This window comes from Marmota marmota, unplaced genomic scaffold, assembly GCF_001458135.2.
Source record: "Marmota marmota marmota unplaced genomic scaffold, marMar, whole genome shotgun sequence".
Taxonomy (NCBI): domain Eukaryota; kingdom Metazoa; phylum Chordata; class Mammalia; order Rodentia; family Sciuridae; genus Marmota; species Marmota marmota.
The window spans coordinates 2,442,523-2,467,147 of record NW_025999880.1 but is presented as its reverse complement, the minus strand read 5'-3'; the positions used below and the strand labels follow the sequence as shown (position 1 = coordinate 2,467,147).

The 24,625-nt window shown below is 33.7% G+C and overlaps 1 protein-coding gene across 9 annotated transcripts in view; it reads right to left on the bottom strand.

The window, feature by feature from the left end:
* Positions 1-24,625, bottom strand: part of Bcas3 (BCAS3 microtubule associated cell migration factor) — a 575,967-nt gene that overhangs the window by 356,962 nt on the left and 194,380 nt on the right. For all 9 annotated transcript variants that reach the window (XR_007342273.1, XM_048788041.1, XM_048788067.1 and 6 more), the window contains one exon: positions 9,969-10,102. Coding sequence is in view for 8 of the 9 variants with exons in the window: in XM_048788041.1 (XP_048643998.1) it covers positions 9,969-10,102 (134 nt within the window). In the remaining variant the exon portion in view is untranslated. The remainder of the gene's footprint in view (positions 1-9,968; positions 10,103-24,625) is intronic.

The window sequence follows — 24,625 nt, the reverse complement described above, 5'->3', positions numbered from 1 at the left end:
AGGGCACTTTTTTTTTTTTTTAACACAAGGGCACTTAACCACTGAGCCACATCTCCAGCCCCCTTTTTCTTTCTTTTTTTTATTTTTTTATTTTATTTAGAGACAAGGTCTCACTGAGTTGCTCAGCACCTTGCTAAGTTGCTGACACTGGCTTTGAACTTGCAATCCTCCTGCCTCAGCCTCCCAAGCCGCTGGGATTACAGGGATGCACCAATACGCATGGCAAAAGGGTAAGATGTTCTCAGGTCAGTAATTAATATTGCTATAGTTTAGAAGACTCAGCAGAGTACAGAGAAACAGACTGATTATGTGGCTACAAGTCCAGTAATGCTGAAAGCCACCAGAAGCTAGAAAAGTTAAAGCAAAGATTCTTCCTCAGAATCTACAAAGGGAGTACAGCCTTGCTTAAACTTTAATTTTGGACTTCCATAAGAGTAAACTTCTAATATTTTAAGAAATTAGTATTAATAACTTTGGACATAATCCAGAAAAATGTGAATTTTAAACTGTGGACAGTCTCCTTAGGACTAAGCCTCCTAGGATCAACGATAAATGAATATTAAGATTTTTCTGACTGGCTATACCAGTTCATTCTCCTAATAGCAAGATACAAGATATGAGAAATTCAGTTCCTCCACTCACTGACATTTGAGAGTTTCTGAAATGAATTATGGATGCAAAAGAACTTGTGCTATTTTATTTTTAGTTTTCTTTCAAGGAGCATGTGTTTCATTTTGATGAACTATAATTTATCAATTTTTCTTTAATAAATTTTTATATTGGGGTCACATTTTTAAGAATCTATGCATAACACAAGGAGCAAAGTTTTCTCCTGTTTCTGTATAAAATGTTTATAGTTACACACTTTACTACTAACTATCATCCAATTTGAGTTAATTTGTTAAAAGATGAATCTTTTTTCATCTATACACATTTGCCAAAAATCAACTGTACATACATATGGCAAATTCTTGAATTCCCTATTGATTAACATAGGTTTAATAAGTTCGCTATCATATAGTGACAGCCCTTCTTCAACTTTTTTCTATTTTTCAAGTTATTTTGCCCATTATAAGTCCTACATATTTTCAAATGAATTTTTAGGATTAGCTATTTAATTTCAATGGGGAAAAATCCTGCTGAGATTTTGATGGGGATTACAAAGAATCTATGATCAATTTGGAAAGAAATCATCTCATAATGATATTAAGTTTCCAGCACAAGAAAATGGTCCAACTTCCCATTAATTTAGGCTTTTATTTATCCTCAGCAATTCCAGTTTTCAGAGTAAGGGTCTTGTACATGTTAATATCAGTATTTTATATTTTTAAATATCTTTAAATAATCAATTGACTGTTGCTAATATGAAGTCCAATCGATTTTCTGTATATTGATCTATATCCTGTAATGTTGTTAAAATCATTTCATTAGTTGTCTTTTTATAGAATCATTAAGATTTTCTATATCATCACATCATCTTTGAACAACGGCAGATTTACTTCTTCCTTTTGGGCTTGATGGTGGTTTTTTTTCCTCATTCTCAGAGGTCTTATGCAGATCTTTGGAATTCTCTCTTTGCAGCTCTCAGGCATCTAGTACTCTGTCCCCAGAATCTATGGCCTTGGACTTCCTAGACTCTTAGCAGTATCTCATTACCTAAGGGAGACTATTAGGTTCCACTGGGTCCCCTTTTCTGTACTGTGGACTGGAAGCTCTTTCAAGGCAGTATGCTGGAATAAATCATCATCATTCAAAGCTTTATGAACAATGTCTAGAAAAAAAAACACTATTAAATGTTTAGCTGTTTCAGGAAGAAGGGTAAATCCTGTCCTTCTTACACTATATTGGCCAACAGTGGAGGTCCTCATAAAGACACTTTATTTGGCAATCACTGTGGCAAGTGCTTTGCTAAGAACTGTATATATAGTATTTATGATTTTCTTCTCAATAAATCCTGTGAAGTAGGTACAGAAAAGATGAGTAACTTGAAGCTTTGATAAAGAATTAGCTTGTCTTTGGTTATATAGTTACTATTCAGCATTCAAGCATACAGCTAAGGAGTGAGGGGGTGTATTTTAAGGGTGACAAAAATGATCTTTCATTTTTGTGATGGTTGGTGATGGTTCGCCTCCATCTAAGGACAAGCTAAAAAAAAAAACACCGAATTTTACCACCTAAAAATGAATTTTATATTATGTGAATTATATATGCATAAAACTAAGGGTTTTGGTGGAAATTGAAGAAAACCTCATGACCACAGAGGCATGTACAGGATTGCCAGATTTTCCAAATAAAAATACAGAAAATCCAATTAAATTTGAATATCTGTATAAGCATAACTAGGCAATATTTGGGACATACACTTTAAAAATCTGATTTTATCTCAAATTGCCATCTAATAGTATCAATCAACAATATTAAATGTGTCTTTCCCTTTGACAAAGATACTAGTCATATTATCGGGCAGGACTATTTCTAAAATTCACACTTGTCTGATGTATAGATGGTTCAAAAGCAATTATGATATATACCAAAATTAGCAGGTTAAGTTAAAAAATTACTTGAGTCAGTTTGAGGAAGATATTATAGAAGTGTATTAACAAAGTATTTGTAAGGTTTATACTTACTGTTGAAACAAGGACTATTTTTCTTACTGCATATATGCTTTATGAGGAAAATTACTGTCAGATGCAGAGGATATTCCAAGTCAAAGACCACAAAACAACTTAATTCAACATAATTAGATCCAAAATTTTGTTTTTTTCCTTGTCTGATTAAAGTACCCTAAGAGTTGTTGGAATAATTCAGAATAATATGATTCTGAAGTACACGAATATGGCTAGATAGATCATGTGCTGTACAGATTTAATAAATGGTGCTAAACTTTATCAGTTCAAAATAATTTTCAGTAGACATTCATAAAAATCAATTTTATGGTCACTGACTGAGGATCTAAGATCTTGATAGCTGCTGTTTAGATAATTCTAAATTACAGGTGTATCCTGGAGCAAAATCATTTTAATGAATTCTATTTGATTTGCCTACCTGTTAAAAAAGGACAGCGTTGGCAAACATTGTACCAAACATATATAAGACACTGTTCCAATAGACATCAAGAAAATTAAAAGTTTCTATTTCCAGATTGGACATATAGATAAAATAAATGGAAATAACACTAACAGAAAGAAGATATCAAAAATAAATGTTAAGTGTCTAAAATATTCAAATACTAAAAGGTTATAGATAAGGTCAAGCAAACTGATAGCAGAAGAGACAGGACAGCATTTAAAACAATAAAGAAATAAAACGTGCCCAGCAGAATACTGAAATATTAAATGTTCACCTAAAATGCTCATCTGTCTTAAAACTTCCATACAAAATAAACAAAAATAAATGGTAATTAAACTTGACAGTAAGCAATTTAGTAAGGAATTAAAGTAAGGAATTTTCAAAAAATGGTGGAGATTACACTCAAAGACACAATTACACAGGTAGTGGGCTCCCACTGGTCAAACATGGGACATTTTGAGCACTAAAATAAATAATTATGGAACAAATATAACCCATTGGAAAAAAGGAATCTATGAGAACAAAATGATATAATGATACACCAACCAAATGATTAATTATGGTACAAATCAAAATCATGCTCCATCTGACAGGATGCAACACCTCTGTGACATTATCACCAAATAAGATTAACCTGAATCTAATTATAAGGAAACATCAGACAAAAATTTGAAGAACAATCCACAAAATAAATAGGTCACAGTGTTCAAGTGTGCTGAAATCATGAATGGCAAAGAAAGAATGACAAACTGTGTTGAAATGAAGTAGACTGTTCCAAAATGAAGACAACTAAATTTCTGAACTAGAACCATTTGCTAGTTATTAGGACAAGCAGCAAAGTCAAAGGAACTTTAAAAATTAGATAACAGAAATTTATTGATATGTATTTTGATGATTATTTTATGGTTATGAGAAGAATGTTCTCTTTTGTAGTAAATACATGTTCAAGCATAGAGGATAACAGAGAACTATGTTGACAATCTACTTTTAAATGGTTCCAGGAAAAAAAAAATATGTGTAGATATTTGAAAGGCCCTAGGCAAAAAATAATCAATATTAACAATTTTTGTGTGTGTGTGTGATTCTAGGGATGGAACGCAGAGCCTTTTGCATGCGAGGCAAGCACTCTACCAACTGAGTTATATTCCCGGTCCACAAGTTATTTTTTAAAATTAAAACCCAATATTAGTGTAGACAGACAAGTATACAACCAGTCAAAATGCAAACAAGAACCATACTGAAGTATAAGTTAAGTCAAGAGGCCTAAGAAAGAAGAATATTAAATGAGAAAAGAAATTTAAAGAAAGAGAAGGATTAACTCTACCTAGACATGGAAAAGAAATAGTGAAATTATTGTTGTTGTTGTTGTTGTTCTTTTTAGATACACATGAGAGTAGAGTGTATTTTGACATATTATATATACATGGAGTATAACTTATTCTAATTATGATCTTATTTTTGTGGTGTACATGATGTGGAGTTTCTCTGATCATGTTCATATATTAATATAGAAAAGTTATGTTCATCTACTATCTTTTCTATTCCCATCTGCCCTCCCTTCCCTTCATTCCCCTTTGTCTAATCCAGTGAACTTCTATTCTTCCCTCCCTGCCCCTGACTGTGTGTTAGCATCCACATATCAAAGAGAACATTTGGTCTTTAGTAATTCAGTCTTGTGAGTAATATTCCATTGTGTATAGATACCACATTTTCTTTATCCATTCATCTGATGAAGGGCCTGTAGGTTAGTTCCATACCTTAGCTATTGTGAACTGAGCTGCTATAAACCTGTTAGTAGCCAGGCATGGTGGTGCATGCCTGTAATCCCAGCTACTTGGGATTAAGTCAGGAGGCTTGCAAATTTGAGGTCAGCCTCAGCAATTTAAGAGACCTAGTCTCAAAATAAAAACAAACAAACAAACACTATAGTATCACTATAGTATGTTGATTTTAAGTCCTTTGAGGGATATACTGAGGAGTCAAATGGTGGTTCCATTCCAATTTTTCTGAGGAATCTCCATACTGCTTTCCACAGTGGTTGCACCAATTTGCAGTCCCACCAGCAATGTATGAGTGTACCTTTTTCCCCACATCCTTAGCAACATTTATTGTTACTTGTGTTCTTGATAATTGCCATTCTGACTGGAGTGAGGCAAAATTTCAGTGTAGTCTTAATTTGATATTGTTATTAACCTTAGCAGCAATTTTAGAAGTAATTCTTATAAGATGTTTTCTTAAATAAGAGATATAATAAACATGTTTCACACTCAAGAAAGTAAAAATATTTTTAAAATTTCTTCTGGTTGGAAGAAATTAGGCAGTAGCCAGGCATGGTGGTGCATGCCTGTAATCCCAGCTACTTGGGATTAAGTCAGGAGGCTTGCAAGTTTGAGGTCAGCCTCAGCAATTTAAGAGACCTCGTCTCAAAATAAAAACAAACAAACAAATGAAAAGACTGGGGATGTAGCTCTGACAGTATTCTGGGGTTCAAGACCTCTAGGGAGGAAGGCAGACATTGTATTTATGAGAAGTTGAATATTCTCATATTTGTCCATGAATGAACTAAAATTTACACATAAATAATAATTTGCATGGTGGGAACACTAAAAGAAATGAGACGATACTGAATGTGGCTAAAACTCTATATTCTCCAGATTCTTACCCACGAAGAGCTAGTATAAAACGTTTGATGTCAAGAGCATAAAAAACTTAGCTGCCAGAAAAACACTGCCAGAAACTAAGATTACCCAGATAATGGTAATGGTTGCACAACGATGGCAATGTGCTTAACACCACTGAACCGTACACTTAGAAATACATAAAATAGTACACTTTATGTTAAATGCATTTTACCATGACATTAAAAAAAAGGCTAAGATTTCTCAACTTTAACTTCAGGATACAATAACTGATTTGAAGAAACAAATGCATATTTTTTCATATCTACAGTCTCTTAAATTTCATATCTATAGTTTCTTCTGAATTGTGGCAATAAGAATTAAAAATCAGAAAAAAATGCTCAGTAAGGGATAAGAATTCCATGTTTAAATATTTTAAATAAAGCTGAAATAGAGTTAGGACCATGAAAATGCCAAGAGCCTATCAAGCAGTAAGTTGGGTTTTCCTTAAAATATTAAGTGGAAATGAGAGCATGTAGCTATTAAAAACTATCAGACAATCTGTAAATATTAGAATTCAAATTAGAGTGATAAAACCACTGATTTTTGTTTGTTTTTGGTTTTTTCAGTACTAGGGATTGAACCCAGGGGTGCTTCAGCACTGAGGTGCATCTCAGCCCTTTTTAGTTTTTTTTATTTTGAGACATGGTCTTACTAAGTTGCTTAGGGCCATGTTAAATTGCCAAGGCTAGCCTCAAACTTGAGATGATCCTGCTTCAGCCTCCCAAATCACTGGGATTATATAAAAAAAAGTGTGGGGATGAAGCTCAGTGGTAGATAACCCTGGGTTTCAATCCCTAGTACAGGGGAAGGGTAGGGGGAACCTATGTAAATATGGAAGGGATCTAAAGAAGGCACAACAAGTCATAATAAAGCAAAGCTGCTCAAGGAGCAGACACACTAATGGATAACTTTGATGTTTTGCTCCATATACCTCAAACTGAACAAAACTTACATTCAAAAAATTAAAATTGAATTTCCAAATGTTTTTATGTATTACTTATAAAACAAAGATGGTAGAAATAAAGCAAAACAATAAAAAATCCACTACTATATTGCACAATGGTTTATAGTTCTTAGTTAATGTAATAATGTAGAAAAATAAAACTAAAAAAGCAAAAACCTGGGCTGGGGCTGTAGCTCAGTGGCAGAGTACTTGCCCAGCATGTGTGAGGAACCGGGTTCAATTCTCAGTACCACATAAAAAAATAAATAAAATAAAGGCATGCTGTCCATCTACAACTATTAAATTTTTTTTTTTAAAAAAAAGCAAAAATCTATTGCAATTTTCAGAAAATATATTTCACAAAGAAAATTTGCTGGAAACTATTTAATCTCATAAGAGAGTCTACCAAAGCAGGAAGATATGAATTTGGTAGAAAACAATAATATTTTGCCATACTAGTATTTTCCCATACTAGAATGGTTTAATTTTAAATTGTAATAATTCCTACATGCAAAAATTCTCTTACATAAGAATGTTAATTCTAACAATATAAAAATGTAATCTCAATGTGATCCAAACAAAAATCTCCACAATATCCTTTGTATTAGTCAAAAGAATTACTCTAAACACAATAGCTAATAAAGATTTAGAAAATTAAGAGTAAATCATGTTATGAAGTAAATAAAAAAGCATAATACTGACAGGTTTTATTTTATTTTTACTTTATCAGAGAAAAAATTTTAAACATATTCAAAATGTTAAAATGCAAAAATTTTAAAATAAGATAAAATGTACCACCTTACAAGGACATCACCCACCTTCAATAATTATTAACATTTTATAAATTTTATTAAATATATATCATTGTTCTGTCTTGACAGAATTTTAATGCAAATTAGCAATTTAATAACAACCAAAAATTTAATAATACTTGGTAAATATCAAATAATACCCAATTGCTGGACAATATTCTCCAACTGTCTCAAAAACGTCTCTTCACACATTGTTCCCTACCTTTTCTTTTCTCATTCATTTGTTGTATTTTCTAAACTATGCTCTCCTACTGCTAGATTATTTGAAATCAAATTCCAGGTATCTTTATACCAACTGCAATACTTATCACCTACAGCAATTGCAGTACTTATCACTAAGAAATGAGGTTTTCAAAATTCTTTTAAATCATCTCATAAGTCAAACATTTAAATTTTATTATTTGTATGAAAAATATTTTTTCTGTTTTGGTTTGTGTGGGAAAAAAAGATTCAATGAGGCCCACACTATGTATTCAGATGATATTCTCTGTCTCCCTTAGTCTACAACAGTTCACTTTTCCTCTACTAAACACCAACTTTTATTTTCCTATTAAAATTATTTGTTGGAAAAAAAGAGGTCACATTTACATTTTAGAACATTCTAGAATTGGCTGGTTGTATTCTAATAGTGTTGTTTCCCTTGTCACACTATGTATTTTCTTTAAAGTATTAATTATAGCTGAACATGGGGGAACACGCCTGTAATCCCAGTGATTCAGGAGGATGAGGCAACTTAGTGAAGCCCTGAGCAATGCAGTAGGACCTGTATGAAAATAAAAAAAATAGAAAGGGCTAGGGATATGGCTCACTGGTAGAGCCCCCTGGGTTCAAGCCCCAGTTCCAAAAAAAAAAAAAAAAAAATTTACTACTTACATCTAGAAGGTAAATTAGATACAAGTTTAATTTAAAAGGCTGGGCAATAATAAATCATAGATAATGTTGTAAATACCATGTTGTATCATATTGGTTTAAGACCAGTTTTACTTTAGCAATGTAAGATTAACCCACTAAAACTAGACTAATGATTATCCACTAATTTAAGAAAATTCTATTCTTCTACTTATTTTTATGTTGGAATTCTTTCACAGAAAAACTTTCCCTCATTCAGTATCTTATTAAATTGACATAAGAAAGGCAGGATAAATGCTAGATACCATCCCTGTATTTATCAATTTTTAGTATAGAAAGGAACAAGTTACTTGCAGTAAAGTTCAATGCCTTTTGTTGTTGTTATTTTTCATTTTGCACTGATTAATTTCTATATATTTAAGATGTTTTATTTGATTATAGGCATTTACTTTGGTGAAACAACACTTTAGGCTTTTGAAAAAATATGGAATACTCCATATATCATATAGGATCATTCAACAATCTCCTAGAATGACAAATATAGAGTGAATGGATAGCCAATGCCCTTATGAAACAAAAAGTTATCTGGGTTTTTAGGCTGCATTAGATGATACACAGTATCTACCGGTAATACTGGTATTAAGAATATTAAGTACATGTAAATTAGTAAGCATGGTGCTTAATAAAACACCCAGTAAAGTACGTGGATGAATGTACTTGTGCCATGCATGTTTGCCCAATTGTGAGTGTAAATGTTTAGGCACTGGCTCTCTGAGGAAAAAGATTAGGTAACCCTGATTTGTAATGTTTGACAATTTTCATGATCCAATATAGACCCACCATGGATGATCTTTCACTACCTACCATCCTGACGTCACCAACTGCAGGGGTGGTGACAGATGCAAAAAATTACTTCTCAGTCAGGTGTGGCAGCACACACCTGTAATCCCAGTAGCTCAGGAAACTGAGGCAGGAGGATCAAGAGTTCAAAGCCAGCCTCAGCAACTTAGTGAGGCCTTAAGCAACTCAGTGAGACCCTGTCTCTAAATATAATACAAAATAGGACTGGAGAGGTGAATCAGTGGTTGAGTGTCCTGAGTTCAATCCCTGGTACCTACCCCTCAAAATTAGTTCTCAACAGCCATAGTGAACAGCCTCCAGGATAACCATATTCATTAAGAAAATAAATTATTTTGTGTACTTGTCAATGTGTATTTATACATATATATATGTACACATATGTATGCACATACTTAGATATGTAAAAAGAACAAAAATAACATACTAAAAGGTCTGGAGAAAAAGACATCAAGTGAATGGAGTGTTTTCTCTGGAGTAAGAAATGGTAGAAGAGTGGAAGGAACAAAATAAGCTGATAAGCTGAAACACCACTGCATCAAAATTCTTTGAATGTTTAACCATAAGGTGGTCATCTATTGCTTATGTAATTGTTGGGTCAAAAGAAGAATTTTTTTTTAATTTACTCTTACCCATTCTATCACAGAAAACAACACCTTCTCACAAATACTAAGCTCCAACGTGATAAAAATGACCAACTAGATTAGATGTCATATTATACACTGAAATCACCTTTTGGAAAAATACACAATTTACCTTAGCTTCAGTTTCACCCCTGTGAAGAGTGTACAGATGGTGGACAGCACTTTGTGATGAGGACCAAGGATGTGTCAGAATTTGGAAGACGTGAAAGTCATGGCCAAGTGTGTCTGTTGTGACTAAAAGCATTCCTGGAAGACAAGGGGGAAAAAAAAAACAAACAGGATAAAAATAAAAATTATTATGTATGTGGATAAATACTTTCAAAAACTATTTGTAAATATTAAATTATTACCAACAAAAAATAGCAAGGACATAAAAATTTCCAAAATGAAAAATCAAAACATCTTTTTATTGTGCACATCCAACTTGATGATATATCAGTAAAGCTGACTACTAAATGTGCAGGTATTGTGATTTTTCCATGTCACTGGCAGAGAGTTTTTTGTTTTGTTCTGTTCTGTTTTTTGAACTGGGGATTGAACCTAGGGGCCCTCAATCACTGAATCACATCCCCAGCTCTTTTTTGTATTTTATTTCGAGACAGGGTCTCACTGAGTTGCTTAAGACCTCACTAAGTTGCTGAGGTTGGCTTTGAATTCTCCATCATCCTGCCTCAGCCTCCCGAGCCACTAGGATTTCAGGCATGTACCACTGCACCCAGCCAAAGAGAATTCTTTAAAATTCTTTAAGAACAAAATTAGAGAATCCATAATCATTTCAAGAACAATGAGTTATGAAAATTATAACACCCATGGAACTAAAACTCAGTCTTTTTGCAATTTTATTCAATATACCTACTTATCACACTAGTAATGTAAAAAGGAATTACATGTTTAAGCTTCTTTTGTGGCTCTGAACACGATGTAGCTTGGTAACACGTACATATACACCTGAACACCTAGAGTGTTCTGTAAATATTCATTCAAGTTAATCATTAATATTTTGGGGATCTTTAATGTCTTTATGATTTTTTGCTTACTTTTTCTATTACTGAATAATATTTGTGAGTTAGAATTTCAAAGCCAGGCATGGTTATATACGCCTGTAATCCCAGTAGCATGGGAAGCTAAGGCAAGAGGATCACAAGTTGGAGTCTAGCCTCTCAGTCACTTGGCAAGGTGCTAAGGAATTTAGTGAGAAACTGCCTCACAAAAGGGGCAGGACTAAAGGGCTGGGAATATAACTCAGTGTTAAAGTGACCCTGGGTTCAAAGTACCAAAAAAAAAAAAAATCCAAGTATAATTGTGGATATACTTATTTTTCAACAGTTATTTCAGCTCAGAAAGTTTAAAGCTAGCTGGAGGTGGTGGTGCATGTCTGCAATGTCAGCTACTCAGAGGAGGCAGAGGATCACAAGTTCGAGGCCAGACTCAGCAAATTGGTGATACCCTATCTCAAAGTGAAAAATAAAACGGGGTGGGGATATGGACTCAGTGGTAGAATCCACCTAAGTTCAATCCCTAGAAACACACACACACACACACACACACACAAAGTGAAAAAAATTGCAGTTACTTTCAAGATTCACACACATTTAGCCCATTTAGGATTGTTATGAATTCTTCTTGAATCAGCCCTTTTAACGTAAGGTCCTGTTTGTTTTCCTTGCTCTGAATTCTACTTCTCTGATGTTAACATCACCATTACAGCTTTCAGTTTATAACTATCAAGATGATTGTGTTTAAAATGAGTTATCTCTCACCCTACACAAAACTCATCTCAAAGTAGATCAAGGACCTAAGCATTAGACCAGAGACCCTGCATCTACTAAAAGAAAATGCAGGCCCAACATTCCAACATACTGGCTCAGGAACTTACTTCCTTAACAAGACTCCTAAAGCACAAGAAGTAAAATCAAGAATCAATAAATGGGACAGTTATCAAACTAAAAGGCTTCTTCACAGCAAAGGAAACATCAGGAATGTAAAAGTAAAGCTTACAGAATGGGGAGAAAACCTTTGCCATCTGCACCTCAGTTAGGGCATTAATCTCCAGGATATATAAAGAACTCAGAAAACTTAACACCAAAAAACAAATAACCCAATAAATAAATGGGCAAAGGAACTGAAAAAATACTTCCCAGAAGAAGAAATACAAATGGCCAATAAACACATGAAAAAATGTTCAAATTCTCCAGCAATTAGAGAAATGCAAACAAAAAGTGTTATTAAAATTCCATTTCACTCCAGTCAGAATGACAATTATTGCCTATAATCCCAGCAGCTCAGGAGGCTGAGGCAGGAGAACCACCAGTTCAAAGCCAGCCTCAGCAAAAGCAAGGCACTAAGCAATTCAGTAAGACTCTGTCTCTAAATAAAACACAAAATAGGGGTGGGGATGTGGCTCAGGGGTCGAGTGCCCCTGAGTTCAATTCCCAGTACAAAAAGAAAGAAAAAAAAAAAAAGAATGGCAATTATCAAGAATAAAAGCAATAATAAGTGTTGGTGAGGATGTGGGGAAAAAGGTACACTATACTGGTGGGACTGCAAATTGATCTACCCGCTCTAGAAAGCAGAAGATTCCTCAGAAAACTTGGAACAGAACCACCATTTGACCCAGTTACCTCACTCCTTGCTTTATTCTCAAAGGACTTAAAAACAGCATATTACAGTGACACAGCCACAACAATGTTTATAGCAGCTCAATTCACAATAGCTAAGCTATGGAACCAACCTAGGTACCCTTCAACAAATGAATGGATAAAGAAAATATGGTATATAAATATTACTCAGCCTTAAAGAAAAATAAAATTATGGTATTTGTAGGTAAATAGGTGGAGCTTGAGAATATCATGCTAAGTGAAATAAGCCAAACCCAAAAAATCAAAGGTCCAATGTTTTCTGATAAGCGGATGCTGATCCATAATGTGGGGTAGGGGGGAATGGAGGAACTTTGGATTGGGCAACAGGAGTGAAGGGATAGGAGGGGGTGGGTGTGAAGGTGGAATGAGACAGACATTATCACCCTAAATAAAGGCATGATTATGCAATCAGTGTGACTCTGCACCATGTACAGCCAAAGGAATGAGAAGTTGTGCTCCACTTGTGTACAATGTGTCAAAATGCATTCTACCATCATGTATAACTAATTAAAACAATTTTTTTAAGTAAAAAAAAAACTACACTGAAATTTCATCTCACTCCAGTCAGAATGGCAACAATCAAGAATATAAGCAACAATAAATGTTAGCAAGAATATGGGGGAAAGGGTATACTCATACATTGCTGGTAGAACTGCAAATTGGTGCAACATTATGGAGAGCAATATGGAGATTCCTCAAAAAACTAGGAATGGAACCAATTGAATGGAACCAACTGACTGGGTTATAATACTCTTTGGAATATATCCTAAGGATTTAAAATCAGCATACTTATAGTGACAACAACATCAATGTTTATAGCAGCTCAACTCATGATAACTAAGCTATGGAATCAACCTAGATGCCTTTCAACAGATGAATGGATAAAGAAAATGTGGTATATAACAATGAAACATTATTCAGCCATAAAAAAGAACAACTTTATGACTTTTGCCAGTAAATGAATGATATAGAGAATATCATGCTAAGTGAAATAAGCCAATCCCCAAAACCCAAAGGTCAAATGTTCTCTCTGATATGTGGATGCTAATACACAATGAGGGAAGGGGAAAGAAAAAGAAGTTCATTGGATTAGATAAAAGGGAATGAAGGGAAGGGAGGGGAGATAGCAATAGCAAAAGACAGTGGAATGAATTGGATATGACTTTCCTATATTCATCTATGAATACATGACCAGTGAAACTTCACATAATGTACAACCACAAGAATGGGATCCTAATTAGAATAAATTATACTCCATGTATGCATAACATGTCAAAATATACTTTACTATCAAGTATATCTAAAAAGAACAAATTAAAAATTTTAAAGTTTTAAAAAATAATAAAATGAGTTAAATAGTAGATAAATGCAGTTTCTCTCTTTCTAAAGCCAGTCTTTCAATTGGTGTTTTTAGATCATTTGCATTTAGTGCACCTAAGTTTATCATTTGATTATTTTTAACACTCATTTTTTAATTACCAATGAGTTTGAGGGCTATGGATCTTTACATATTAATGGGTTGTTCCAGAGATTACATTACACATATCTAACTTTGTACGTTTATTCCTTTATATTTTGTGCAGATACTATAACTGTTTTCTGTAAGATGGATGGTTTATTAGCTTACTCAGATTTTCAAGAAGTGGGGTCATATTAGTTAACTTTCAAACCTTTACCTTGTTCAGAGGAAAAGGGCATGAAAGAGTATTAAGAATAGCTGGGTGAGGTGGCACATGCCTGTAATCCCAGTGGCTCAAGAGACTGAGGCAGGAAGATTGAGAGTTCAAAGCCAGTCTTAGCAATAGTGAAGTGCTAAGCAACTCAGTGAGACCCTGTCTCTAAATAAAATACAAAAAAAAAGGGCTGGAGATGTGGCTCAGTGGTCGAGCAACCCTGAGTTCAATCCCTGGTACTCCCTCCAAAAAAAGAATATTAAAAATATGTGGGGACATAAAGTAGTCATTTAATGAAAATGAAATATATTGAGCTTGCTATTTCTGTGACTAAGGTATGACTCTAGTTGCTAGGGTAAAATATCAGATGATGCTTTCCTAGTTATTACAAAGAGAACACATTTTAGATGGTGAAAAGTATTATTTATTACCCTTAATTTAATAACCTATTAACTATAACATATATTTAATGATTTATTTAATAATTATGCACCAAGTTATGGTCATTTGGTGACACACTTTATATTCTTCTATTGTTTTTATTTAAACAACAAATCATTTTGTCTTTGGGGGTAGTATTTTTCCCATCCCTCCTACTTTTTTTGCTGAGTGATTTATAACAATTTTACTACTGTATTCTGACTTCACCTCCTCACACAAAATAATGATTTTCTGCATTTGACAATTTAATACAAAGATCATTCTGACAGGATAAGATGAACTAGGGTTTATAACCCACATGTATTCCTTTATAATATGGATAAGCTTTGCTATATATACTTCTTTTAAAATCATGTTGACATTTTATTCAGAATGGGCATTCAAATAAAAGGCCTAATTTACCAAATCAACTATTATTGTTTTATATATGAATTATAATCATTCACAAACACTTGTCAATATGCTCCTAGATTTCTAAACAAACATTTTTCTCTGCCTAGTTGTTACTATGTAAAACCAATTCATATTTTTCAGGAACGAGTCCAATGAAAACTTCTACCTAGTGTCATTGTATCTCAAGTATTTTATATTTTCACTACTCCATAATAAATGTGGGAGCTTCTGTAATCCACCAATAAATTTTATTTTCTTATAAAAGGCTTAAAATATTATAAAAATTTTGAAGAAGCAGAGAGAAAAGGAAGAAATAGCTAGTATTGAGCTGCATAGTCATGTGCTTTCTTCTAATTTACAATTTCCTCCTTTGCACACATTCTAAGGAAATGGTAAGCGTTTTCTTTTTTCTAGAAAACAAGTTAAAAAGCAAATACATAATAGGAAAAATTCATGCAAAGTAGACTGTGGCTTGAGACCTATTTATGCAGCATCAGAAGACTAAACCAGACTCTGGCCTGGCCATAAACTAAACCCACACCCCAAATGAGGTGCCAAGCCACAAAAAGCATTTGCGTCATCTGGGAATACAAGGAAAAGAAGGACTTCTAATTATAGGGCCTGGAAGCGGAAGCCTAGAGTGATTAGCTGTTTAGGCACTGCTGTATGTTTATCTGGAAGCTTCCTCTCCCTCGCTCTCAACCTCAGGCTTGATAGATGAGCGTTAGTGTTAGAGGGTGGGGACTAGAGCTGCTGATGGTACACATCGTTCTCCCAAATCTGAGGTAGCTGGAGAATGAACATTAAGTCTTTTGCGGCCTCATAAGAACATAAGTCTTTTCAACTGGGCGTCAGCTGGTTAGACCAAAAAGCAAAATTAAAGAGTAGCAAAGCTGCACTGGGAATATGCTATAAAATCTTGGAAACATGAGGAGGTTTGTCTTTTTTCCCATATCCTATTTATAACACCTATCTAATTGTATGGTTCTTTATCATGTGCCCACATGTGAATTGGAAGACAAATTACCAGTTATTCACACTCTCTTCCAAAAAGAGACATAAACATTGATATGCTAGGTCAAACAAATATTTACAAGAATTCATTCTGCATCACTCAAAAAAAATTGCATATTTTAGCAAAAATACTTGTAGTGTACTACTTTTCAATCAATACTTTTATAGATGAAAACTGACAAACTATTTATAATGTTTAAAACCAAATTTGTAAATATAACTATAAGAATTTTCATACCAATAGAAATCTCTAACCCACTCAGATTACATAAAACCATTAATAATATTATACCTACTAAAAATCTAATAAAACTTTCTACTTGAATAAGAATGCTTAAAAATAATGGTTTCAAGGTCCATATACAAAGCATCAATTTTTTAAGAAGCTTAGAGCAGCACATTTCTTCAGCTGTCCAAAAATGCCAATAATCAAACTCATCAATGTGTTTTTCCACTTAAGGAGCGCAGAATATAGTAAAATCTTTGCAATTTCACATTGTTTTATTATTGTTATTCTTTCCCCCCAACCCCAGTGTGGATCACACCAGGACCTTGTGCAAGGTTACACCAGAGTTCTATCACTGAACTACACCACCAGACCTCAGAATAAATCTTTATAAACCACGCTACATAACATCCTGTAAAAGGCAATGAAGTAAACACTACCAAATAAAACACAGGAGATGATTTGTATGATTCTTTCCTAAAGTTCTGTATGTCCATAACCAATATAAATGAAAACAAAGTAAGTAATATTGCCCTAATATGTTCCATGCAGAAAAGTCTAAATCAGTGACACTTTTCTTACTCATGTGTTTCATTAACTTATATGCATCCTCTGAATTTTTAGCAGTAAGAAATTAAGTATTTTTGTATTTTTTTACTTAAATTATTTTATTTCACTTTGAATTGTAAAATTGTTGGACTAAGGAAGACATCTTTGACCCCCCAATAGATTTTAATATGAAGTATTATATTATTCATCATTTCCAATAGATTTATTTATGAAATAGACATTTAGGAAAGTAATATATGTTTACGTGTGTTCTTCCAAAGTGATTCAGTATATTTCTTCTCATTTGTCAAAAAATACAATCGATGCATTCATTTTAAATATTCAGTATGATGACTCTAACAAGTATAGACAGCTTATGTACCTACCACTAGAATTAAGATTTTTTTTTTTAAGTCAGAAAAAATTCCCTTGTGTTTACTTGCAGTCTATCACCTCCTCCCCGTTCATCTGGCTCCAACTGATTGGCTTTCTGTCACAATGAATTAATACTGCCTTCTTTAGAATTTAATGTAAATATAATAATAGTATTTCCTGAGCCTATTTGCTGCTAGTAATAGAACTTCATTCATTGACTTATATTAATGAATACTCTTTCATTATAAGAATAAACCACAATTTATATACCTATTCCTCAGCAGTGTCCAGATTTTTAATATTGTGACTCAAACTGTTAAGAAGATTCAAGTACTAGTCTTTGTATGGATAGATTTTTATTTCTTTATGGTAATTATTTAGAAGTAAACGACTGGGTCATATATTAAAATGTTTAACTTTATGAGAAGCTACAAACCAGAATCAGGTGTGCCGATACACAACTGTAATCCCAACTATTCACAAGGTGAGCCAAGAGGATTCCAAATTCAAGACCAATCTAGGAAGTACCGAAACCCTGACCCCAAAAAAATTTTAAAAGATGGAGATGAAGCCCAGTAGCAGAGTATGTACCTTGCAGGTGCAGGGTCCTGGGTTCAATCCTCTGTATCCAATCCCCCCCACAAAAAAAAAGAAAGAAAAAGAGAAAAGAAACTATTTCCCAGTGTGGCTACATTATTTATAGTCACATAATCTTCAAAGCCCCACCAACATTTGGATTGTCCATCTTTTTATATTTTAATCTTTCATAAAAGTTATTCTATAATTTCTCATAGTTTTAATTTGCCATATTCCTTGGTGATCAGAGATGCTGATAAGTTTTACATGTGCTTACTGGCTATTTGAATATTGTCTGTGATATGATTGTTCAAATCTTTTGCACATTTTTAGTTGGATTTACTTTTACTACCCATCACAAATTTATTTGTTATCAGGGATGCTCTAGACAGAATATCCCTAAGTTTCCTGGGCGGGTCTCAAAATTGTGATTCTCTTGCCTTAGCCTCCCCTAGTAGTTGGGATTTACAGGTATGTGCCACCAGGCCCAGCTTTTAACTTTTTAGGGGGAGACAGGATACTGGGGATTAAACTCAGGGGCACTCAACCACTGAGCCACATCCCCAGCCCTGTTTTTTATTTTATTTAGAGTTAGGGTCTCACTGAGTTGCTTAGGAGCCTTGCTTTTTTCTAAAGCTGGCTTTGAACTCAAGATCTTCCTGCCTCAGCCTCCGGAGCCGCTGGGATTACAGGCATAAACTACCACACCCAGCAAGACTTTTAATTTTTAATTATGATATGTGGTTTTGTTATCCTAAGAAATGTTTCTATATTTCAATGTCAGAAGAATATAAACCTGATTTCTTTTTGCAGTTTAATATTTTAGATTTTTATATTACATTGATTGTCCATTTTGAGTTAATTTGTGTGTGTGTGTGTGTACACTGTGTATGTGTGTTGTTGTTAACTAAAGGTTCATTTTTTTCCAAAAGTATATCCCAGTTGTTCCAGCACCATTTTCTGGGAAATCAACACTTGCCCTCTGTTGAATTGTTTGACACTTTTCTCAAAAAATCAAATGACTAAGTCTGATTGACTTCTGTATTCTATTTCATTGTATTGATCTATCTATTTTTATTTTTTTTTTTTTTTTTTTTTTTTTTTTTTTTTTTTNTTGCCATCCTAGTGTCTGTTGTGCTCCGCTGCCTTACTGCAAAAGAGTCTTGATTAATGTAGCTTTAGATTGAGTCAGAAATGCAGATGGTGCAAGTCTTCAAAATTTACTCATCTTTTTAATGATTGATTTGGCTACTTTTAGCTCCTTTGGAATTCTATATAAATGTAGAATTAGCTTGCATTGATTACTTTTGGTTTAAACATTCACTTAACATAAATTTAGCCATAGTAAACAGTAGTAATACACTACTGTTTATTATGCATGGTGGAAGATTGATGAAAGATTTTTATGAAAATATACTATCATAATTTAATAATTTTTTTCTTGTTCTCACATAATAAAGTGGAGGCTCCCTGCAATGGTAAAAGTTGCAAGAATGTTAAATTACTTAGATAAAGAAGCAGAATTGGTAAGATAAGAAAGTATGGTTTGGGAAGATTAATTTGACTCATAACTTTACTCAGGAAAACAACAAGTGATAAACTTTCTTAATTTGATATCTTAAAAGAACCGTAGAAACAACATGATTGCTTGAAATTCAGAGTAGGAAATATAAATTTAGAAGTCTAAAGATAAAAGTGCTTGTGTGTGTGTGTGTCTCAACACAATGCTAGGTATTCACACTCTATAGGTATTTACACAGCAATATTAGACATAACTGACCTCAAAGAAAATCTATCTACAGAAATATGCACTCAACTAATTGAAAATTAATATCACAGACAACTGCTCAAAGTTCACATTAAAGCACATTTTGAATACATGTTTACAAGAATTTGGTACACAAAATGGTCAATAAAGCAAAACACCAAGAACAGCACAATAAAGGAAAAGAAATAAACAAGGAGACACAATGCATACCATTTTGTTTTATCCACCTATTTTTTAGTGGTAGAAATACAAAATGTTACTGGAAAGGTAAATTTCTAGAGACATGTGATATAGATGTTGCATGTGAGAGGTGTGTGTGTGTGTGTGTGTGTGTATGTAAATTCACCAAGTTCTACACTTAAAATCTGTACAATTTATATTTTGTAAAGTACACTTTGGTAAAAATAAGCCTAAATTAAAATATAGGTGAGGGACAAGAAAAACGAGATGGTTTCACATGGAGTAAATGGAGAAAGGAAAAAGATGTGATGCTGAGTGGATCAGTTACAAATGAAAACACTAGAACAGCCACTGCACCCATGGAGGGAAGAATGAATGACAACAACTTCAAATACAGCAGAGAGAGGAAGCGAAGAGACAGACATACAGCAAGGGGTCAAAAAAAGGCCAATGCATCTCCAACATGACCTCTGACAAATGGGTGGTCAAAACACCAAGAACCATGCATTCCATAGGTATATACAGGAAAAGACAACAGAAATGAATCAGGGTTTTAGCCTAGGAGCCAAGTATGAGTAGACAAAAGTCAAAGTTTCAAAAATATTTAACATGTATTCTATTCCAATTTGTACTTACATGAACATTATCAATGCATGATTATATGAGTAAGTTTCAGAAAGAATATATATAAGATTAAAAAAAATAGGCATAGCGGGGCACATCTATAATCCCAGCTACTAGGGAGGCCAAGGCAAGAGGATCGCAAGTTCAACACCAGCCTCAGCAACTTAGTGAGACCCTGTCTCAAAATAAAATTTTAAAAAGTGTGGGGATATAGCTCAATGGTAGAAAGTTTGTCTAGCATGTGTGAGATCCCGGGTTCAATCCCCAGAACTGCAAAACAAATAACTAAAACAAAACAAAGAAAGAATATAAGAACAATGGCTGATATATGAAAAAAATCACTGGGTGGGCAGGCATTTTATATACACTTAAATCTTAGAAAAAAGCAACAAAAGGAAAAATATTAAAAATTAGTTCATATTTAATCATTTCTTTAAATAATGAAATCAGCTCATTTTTAATCAATTTGTTATACTTCTAGAAATTTAAGATTATACTTAATTCTGAATTCTAATTACTATGTACAACTTCTACTTTCTCAGCATTCTAGCTATCATCCTTTTTAGGCTTCAGATACAGAGAAGAATTAATCATACTTTTCATTTCATCCTGTTAAGAGTCCCTTTCTCTTACTGTTTTCATCTTTACATTCTGGACCTCTATCCCTGCTCCTACTAGATCTCCCCAACTTTTTCCCAACTAGGTACCCACCCTATTATACATAATAAATCTCCCTTGAAATGTATGCATCCTTGAGAAATATCTGGACTGTTTTCAGAGTAACGTTCAATCTGAATGAGAACAGTGAAAAAAGCTTCAAGCTAAGGAAGGGCAAGGGCATCACAGAGAAGCAACCAGGTGAAGTGACACATATACAACCTTCAGTGATTTCACAACCGTTACTGATGATACTGGTAAACCAAAGTCAGAACAGGCCTTGGCTTTTCTGCATGTATGTGTTTGGCCACATTTATGCTTTTTCACCTTTTTGAAAATTCAGTACTAGGCTTATATTTATTTTAGTATTCATATTATATCTGTTTTAGATAGCTATATTATTATAGGTGTGTGTATAAATATGTGTGAGTGATAATAAAGATAGCTAATTATTATATACACCTCTATAACAATGTCACTATCTATAGCATATTTAAATATATGTATATATAATTCACAGTTCTCCATAATATTCCAATATATGCATTCACATATTCCACCAATTCATTGAGTATTAACTGAACACATCTGCTCAATCAAGTGGAAGTGCAGTGGTGGTAGTGGTAGTGGTGAAAAGGGGCAGGGTTCCTCACTTACCGGTGGAAATTGAGGACCCAAGGATACATTAGGAGGTTCGTGGAACTTATGTATTTTGTTTCTGTGAGCCTCATTCCCCTAAAAAAAATTGTATTTATATTTTATCAATTTTATTTCATTAAGATGAAACTTTATCCTTTTGTTGTTATTGTTTTTAAAGAAATTAAAACATGATGGAACCCAAAGAGTATCATGAGCCCCATGCACTGTACCTACTATGTCTAAAAGTAAGTCATCCTGCACATTTTCTTCTAACTGTAATTCAATTACAGTGCCACAGGGAACACAGAGCAAATTTCTGAAAATTAATACTTCAGGGAATAATTCATTACACAAATAAAAGGTACCACTGTACAAAATGATGAAACTAGAGAGCAAATACAGACGTAGAATGGAAACATCTCCTTCTACAGAAAAATAGGGCAAAAAAATTCTCAAAGCTGCCTCTGCGTTAATGATACAGTATTGGTGGCTGGTAGTAACAAACAAGAGCTGTCAGATGAAAAATCTCAAAGCACATTACTCTATACACATGTGAGGTATTATAGATATTAACAAAAATAAAGACAAGGTATTTTTATGCCTTACTACAAACAATGGGAACAACTTTTATGAAAAAAAATTACAATTTAAACTTCTTTAACACTTAACCCCAAAGCACCATAACCTTTAAATATGCAGCACTTAGTAACCAGAGGAATTTCTGTTAAATACACAGACAAGCATTCAAAGGGGTACATGCTCAATCTGTTTCACTTGAAAATAAACATTCATTTTGCTCTTATTAATGGATTAAAAAGCAATTTCCCTGCCAAGAAGGGGTAATTATTTAAAATGTAGATGTGTTGTACTTCGCAGCTTCCAGGAGCTCAGCTGGCAGAAGTAACACTGGAAAGCAGATCAATAAATTACTGAATTAAAGATATCCAGGTCTGTTTTAGAAATGTCAAGCTTATTGCCAAGAATTGAAGATATCTTCCTCTTTTTTCAATTTCCAATGTAATAAAGAATATTCTCTTTTGTGATGCCCAAACTATTATTATTTCTCAAATAAAGTGGTTTCTACAAGATATTTTTATACTAATAGTTATTATGTACTCCAATCTTAATTACCTGTGGTATACATTCCTGCACTTCATTTAACATGTCCTTATAGATCATCCCCTTAATTCAGAGAGGAAGGTGATTTTTATTGATACCACAATTTAGAAATGAGTTGGTTTTATTCAATACATGAGTAATCACAATAAAAAATATTTAATCTCTGCCCTGCTAGAGTTTTTTTCAAAATTATGAAAACTTCAGTGGAATTAATTAGTGCAATTATTCAATATAAATTTATGCAATATTAAGTATGTAAACATTACTGACTTAATATGTGGGGACAAAATAAAAGCTTATTTCTAATAAAAACACAGTGAAGGGATACTCTAATTGGTATTGATAAATATAAAACTGGTGAAGGAGGTTAGTAATAGTAAAAACACCCAGTACCAAACTGCTGGGCTCAGTAGCATGTACCTATAATCCCAGCTACTTGGGAGGCTTGAGGCAGGAGGATTGCTAGTTTGAGGCCAGCCTGCACAATTTAGGGAGACTCTGTCTCAAAATAAATAATTATAAAAAGGTCTAAGGATATACAGCTCAGTGACACAGTGATTGCCTAGCATGTGCCAAGCCCTGGGTTAGATCCCTACCACTGAAAGTATTATCATTACAGAAAAAAACAACAACTAATATTTATAGAGGTCATATAATGTTATCTGTTATTTTAGATAACAATCTTTGCCTTCATTTTACTGATGAAGAAAACGAAGCACTGAACATGGGCCAAGCAGAATTAACTTAACTTCTCAACTTAAGTGGAAAAGTAAGGGAAGAAGAAGGATATAACATTTTACATAGGGTCAAGGAAGTTTTCTTAAATAAAATTTAGTGAATTTAAGTGACAAGTAAGAGTTAGACATACACAAGAGAATATCAGTCAGAGGACAAATAATACAATGTTTAAGGAGTGAAAATATACCTAAATATGGACTGGGAATGTAGCTCAGTAGTAGAATACTTGCCTACCATTCACAAAGACTTGGATGGATATGCAGAATGGAAAGGAAATACACACACATACACACACACACAATTAAAAAAAAAAAAAGCAGAGTCTAGATATTAGGAGGAAAATGTGGGAGACCAGGTTGAAATAGTAAATGGCACCAGCCTATACCAGGTTTGGACAATATACTCAGAGCAATAAGGAATCTGCTAAAGATAGAAATACCGTTAACCTTGAAATTTCTGACAAAATGTTTTATTATCTTAAAATGGAAGTAAATATGAAATATAATATAAGAACCATAGTTAAACAAACTAACTTAAAATTTGGGATGTCAAATGATTGTTTTTTTTAAGACTGAGAATAATAGAATGATTATCATTTGTATTGTTATGTACTGAGAGTTTGTATTCCCATCCCCACCAAAATTCCTATGTTGAAGCCCTAGCCCCCTGTGTGGATATATTTGGAAATGATCTGAGGATGTAATTATGGTTAAATGCTCTCTCCTTCTATCTCTCCCCAGACCCCACAGACACACACAGAGGAAAGACCATTTAAGGACACAACAAGAATGGAGCTGTCTACAAGACAGGAAGAAATCACTGCCCCAAATCTGAACTGTTCAGAAAGATGACTGTGGCACTAAAGACTTCAGAACTGTGACGGGGGAAAAGTGTCTGCTTTCAGGTCAGCTAGTCAACGGTATGCTGTTATGGCAGCTCAAGCTGGCTATTATTGTTGCTTATAATGAAAACGTACTAGGAAAAAACAACAAAAGCAAGGTTTAAAAATCCTATGTGAAAGTTCAGCACAAAATGAAAAAAGGAAGGGAGGAAGGGAGGAAAGGAAAGGAAGGAGCTCGTGTCTCTGGAAGAATAGCAGGGCCAGGTGCCTGTAATCCCAGCCCCTCAGGAGGCTGCAGCAGGAGGATCCTGAGTTCA